Source organism: Notolepis coatsorum, assembly GCF_963971535.1.
Source record: "Notolepis coatsorum genome assembly, chromosome: 7".
NCBI lineage: Eukaryota > Metazoa > Chordata > Actinopteri > Aulopiformes > Paralepididae > Notolepis > Notolepis coatsorum.
The window spans coordinates 17,405,911-17,410,639 of NC_140171.1; the positions used below are offsets into that span (position 1 = coordinate 17,405,911).

General features: G+C 44.8%; 1 protein-coding gene across 1 annotated transcript in view; it reads left to right on the forward strand.

Moving 5' to 3' along the window:
• The first annotated feature begins 1,212 nt into the window (after positions 1–1,212).
• The window catches only part of tecrb (trans-2,3-enoyl-CoA reductase b), a 38,944-nt gene continuing 35,427 nt past the window's right edge, over positions 1,213–4,729 (forward strand). The window contains exon 1 of the mRNA XM_084318064.1: positions 1,213–1,262. Coding sequence (XP_084174190.1) covers positions 1,248–1,262 — 15 coding nt within the window. The 5' untranslated portion in view covers positions 1,213–1,247. The remainder of the gene's footprint in view (positions 1,263–4,729) is intronic.

Genomic DNA, 4,729 nt, shown 5'->3' on the forward strand with positions numbered 1-4,729 from the left:
AAGACGAAAGTCTTTCTCTGGTCTGCATCCCCTTAACAATTGTGTGTATTGAGCTGTACTGTATTGTACGCATTCTGCAATCTGTTCATAACATTTTCAATCAATTCAATCAATCAATTCAACCAATCAATCAATCAATCAATCAACCAATCAATCAATCAATCAATCAATCAATCAATCAATCAATCTATGTTTTCTTCCGACTTGTTGCTCCGACCTGACAAGTGTCATTTGACAACCTAGGATGGCTTAGAGTAGACGACAGAGTACAGCAACTTGCAATGGGCCTGGTCTACAAGATACACTATACGACCGGGGTGCCCATGTACATGTCAAAATACTTCCCAAAGGTCAGTGAATACCACAACCACTACACCAGAGGAAGCTCAACAAATCATGTTAAACCCAGATTTGGCTCAAACAAGGGACTAAACACGTTTCGCAATTATGCCACAACAATGTGGAACACCCTACCCAAAGCTGTAAAGGAATGTGAATCCCTGCCCACATTCAAAACCGCTCTTAAAGAGCACCTACGGGAGGCTGCAATTCGAAACTGGCCACCGTAAATGCCCAAAACCCCCACCACCTCCTAATAGACAGTCTCCTCCCCACCGCATGTATATATTCCCTCCCGCCGTATGTATATTTCCCACCCACCCACCCCCCCCCCCCCCCCCCCCCCCCCCCCTCATAGTGTACAGTCCCCTCCCCATCATATGTATATACTCTGTCAGGATCTAGGGGTAACAGTACTGTATATTTGAATACCGCTTATGTCACAAATGTATCAGTACTAAATACCTATATGTCCCAGTCCCTATGCCATAAATGTCATGTATGTGTATGTCATAAATGTCTATATGAATTGAAAATGGGGGACCCTGGTGGAAACAAGACAAACGTCTTTCTCAGGTCTGCATCCCCTTAACAATTGTATGTATTGAGCCGTACTGTATTGTACCCATTCTGCAATCTGTTAAATAAAGTTTTCATTCATTCATTCATTCATTCATTATTCCGATGATCCCACGAATGCAGCTTCACAGTGACAGAGCTCACGGAAAGCCTATTTCCCCCCCAAACCTCATTGGCTACGGTATCACTTTGGGCGTGTTCTATAATGACCGTTCGCGACGCTGATTGGCCAGCTGGAACCAGCGTGGTGCACGCTTGACCTTCGCTCATTGGGAAAGCGCTTCTGCCACTCAGCCCGGATGAAAGGAAGGGAAGTGTAAACTGACAAGATGAAGCACTACGAGGTGAGTAGTAACTCCTGGTAACTCTAAACCGTCAATGGGGATTAGTATTGTTTTTCCAGTTACATTTTAATATGTCAGTTTGGGATTGTCCGGGATTAATCTTTCATTGTTGAATATTTGTTGGATTGTTGAATATTTCGAATACCGTCATGATGATCTCATGCTGTTGCCATTCCGCCTATTGGACTGGATGCTAACAAGGTCTGCTTTTGTGGCCTTAACGCACAATACGGGATTTAATATAATTGTTTACTGTGGGGAGATGGTCGATAGTCCTACACATGCACTTTACAGATTGTAGAAAATGAAACAAATCGTATATAGGCTGTAAATCCAGTAGGACGTGCATTTGATAAGGGGATTACAAGACACTCTTGTGTGGGGGGAGGAACAATGCGTGATGATATCGCCACCTCTGGTGAAACCGGACCATAGCAGGCCTGAACTATTATTGTGTTATTGCCCAATAATGCAGCAGGTGAAAAGTCAAGAATCTCAGCCTTGTGGAATCTGGATTTCCAACATTGTAGCACACAGACAGACAGACAGACAGACAGACAGACACATCCTGCAGATTAGCCAGACTGTATGAAACGCCATGTGTGGTCCAGTGTGAATGACGTCCCATTTTAAAGAATTCACATAACATTATGTTCTTCCTGCGCCCTTAGGACAGTTCTTCAGACAGTATGTGTGAACACACACGCACCACTCTCTCCTCCTGCTACAGCTAGGGATCAGGGAGAGAGAGACGAACCCTCTGGTCTAACGTTAACTGGGATGTCAAATCCTAGGCTGCTTCAAAGACGATGAATGAATGGATCTCTGTGACTTTATGATGCCACAAAATGTCTATGTGAGCTCTTTTACACTCAACTGAGGTGGTGCACAAATACTGACGGAAGTGTCCAGTTGGCACAGCAAGAAGGACATATTGTGGATTCTTTTAAAATGAGTGTCATTTACTTTTTTTAACCTGCGGCTAGGTGGTGTAGTGGGCAAGGCACTCGCCACCAACGCAGGAGACGCTGGGTTCGAGCCCAGCTCTCGGCGTTGCTACCAGCTTGGCTGGTCGCTCATACTAACACAATTGGCAGTGTTAGTGGTGGGAAAGCTGGTGGGTGGGTCCTGGGCGTTGTAAACAGCGACTCCTACAGTTCGGTCGGGGCGCCTGCCTGCACAGCGAGGGAAGGATCTGGAGGGAGGTAGTGTGACCTTCCACACGTTACACTCTCCCGGTGAGAGTCCGCGCTGGCTGCCGGCTGGCTGCACATGTGTCGGAGGAAAGCATGTGACAGTCTCCGGCCTCCCGGACCAACAGTAGGGGGGGGGGGGTGCGCAACAACCAGGAAGGGGGTTGGGAATTGGCATAACGACTAACAGTGGGATGGGAGAAAAATCGGAAAAAAGTAGGGGGAAAAAAAGATAATATATATATACCTTTTTTAACCTCAAGATGATAACCATGGTACTTTACCACAGAGGCTATCCACGTGTGAAGGCTGCTCTTCCAGTTGTTATGAATCACACTACAGTTTCATAAACAGAAACCCACCAGACAGGGTTTTTGAAGCTATCAGTCCACACTGACAGTACCGCCCCAACCAGTGCTTCCAACTCTGCAGAGACATGCCAAGTGTCTTCTCAGGGGGCAAGGCAGTTGCTGAACAAAATAGTACGTATTGTACTACCAATGCGGCATACAAATTTAAAAAAAAGTATTGTGTTTTTATTCTTATTTTTTTTATTCCAGCGTCAAGTCTACACCCTGCTCATTATTCCATAACCATAAGGCACGCTGTAAACAAATGTCTGAAAAGTGCTATGCAAAATACATCATCATCGTTGTTATTATTAAATGGAGAGCAGCAAGGTTGTAGTTTCACTTCATATCCACCAAGTGGCACCAGAGAGCTACCATGAGCTTGTGAGGCCTGCTGCCGCCTGGCTGGCTGGCACCCCACACACACTGCAGGTCTCCTCTCCTGGTCAGATCTTTACTGAAAAGATCAAAAACGCAAGATGCCGTTATTACCGGCCCGCGTTCCTTACCGTGATGAATACAGACATGTCGGGGTACAAATAGTGGTGAGTGAAACCGAACGGCAATTATGCTTTCAGCGTACTATAGTCGATGACGAGGTGGCCTCACCCTTAACCCACAGTCCCTTTATACCAGGACAGGTTGTTGTGGCCCACCAGAGGAGGAGGAGGGAGGGAGGGGGGGGGGGGTGTTTTAATATAGACTGGATGGGGGAGGTACAGTGGTGGGTGGAAAATAGGAAGATGACGGACTCTTTTAAAGCTGCACCATTGGGATGAAAAGCGCCATCGTAGATACTGTGAGATCGCAGGACGAGTCTCGAGCGAAGTTGTTTTGCGCTGAATCTCCAGGTCGGGAAAAATGTCCCATTTAGTGTGAAAATGTTCAGAACATCAGAACAAGATGCGGTCCGATGTTTATTTACCCCTATTTCTATGGTAAACAAAAAGAAAAATAGCCACATTTGGTCAGAACCTCTACCCCTCTCATTGGGGTGAATGGAACCTGTGCCCCGCTCTAGTCTCCTTAGGAGCCAATGCCACGCCTCGTGTGGGGGGTCACGTGACGCGTCGCAGGAAGTGAGAAGGACCAGTGTTGGTGGCCGTTGAATACAAGAGAACTTTGTTATCACATGGTCTGAGCGCAGCGCTGCCCCTCTGCCCTGGATGAACTGAAGCCAACTTCTGGGTGCCATGAACGTGAAACTAGAGCGGGAGTGTAGTGTACACGTCTGTTCACTACACGTCTGTTCACTACACGTCTGTTCACTACACGTCTGTTCACTACACGTCTGTTCACTACACGTCTGTTCACTACACGTCTGTTCACTACACGTCTGTTCACTACATGTTTATTCACTACACGTCTGTTCACTACACGTCTGTTCACTACATGTTTATTCACTACACGTCTGTTCACTACACCTTTATTCGCTACACGTTTATTTACTACACGTTTATTCACTACATGTTTATTCACTACATGTTTATTTACTACACGTTTATTCACTACAGGTTTATTCACTACAGGTTTATTCACTACACGTTTAATTTCACTACATGTTTATTCACTACATGTTTATTCACTACAGGTTTATTCACTACAGGTTTATTCACTACAGGTTTATTCACTACATGTTTATTCACTACAGGTTTATTCACTACAGGTTTATTCACTACAGGTTTATTCACTACACGTTTATTCACTACAGGTTTATTCACTACAGGTTTATTCACTACAGGTTTATTCACTACAGGTTTATTCACTACAGGTTTATTCACTACATGTTTATTCACTACACGTTTATTTACTACATGTTTATTTACTACACGTTTATTTACTACATGTTTATTTACTACACGTTTATTTACTACACGTTTATTCACTACAGGTTTATTCACTACAGGTTTATTTACTACACGTT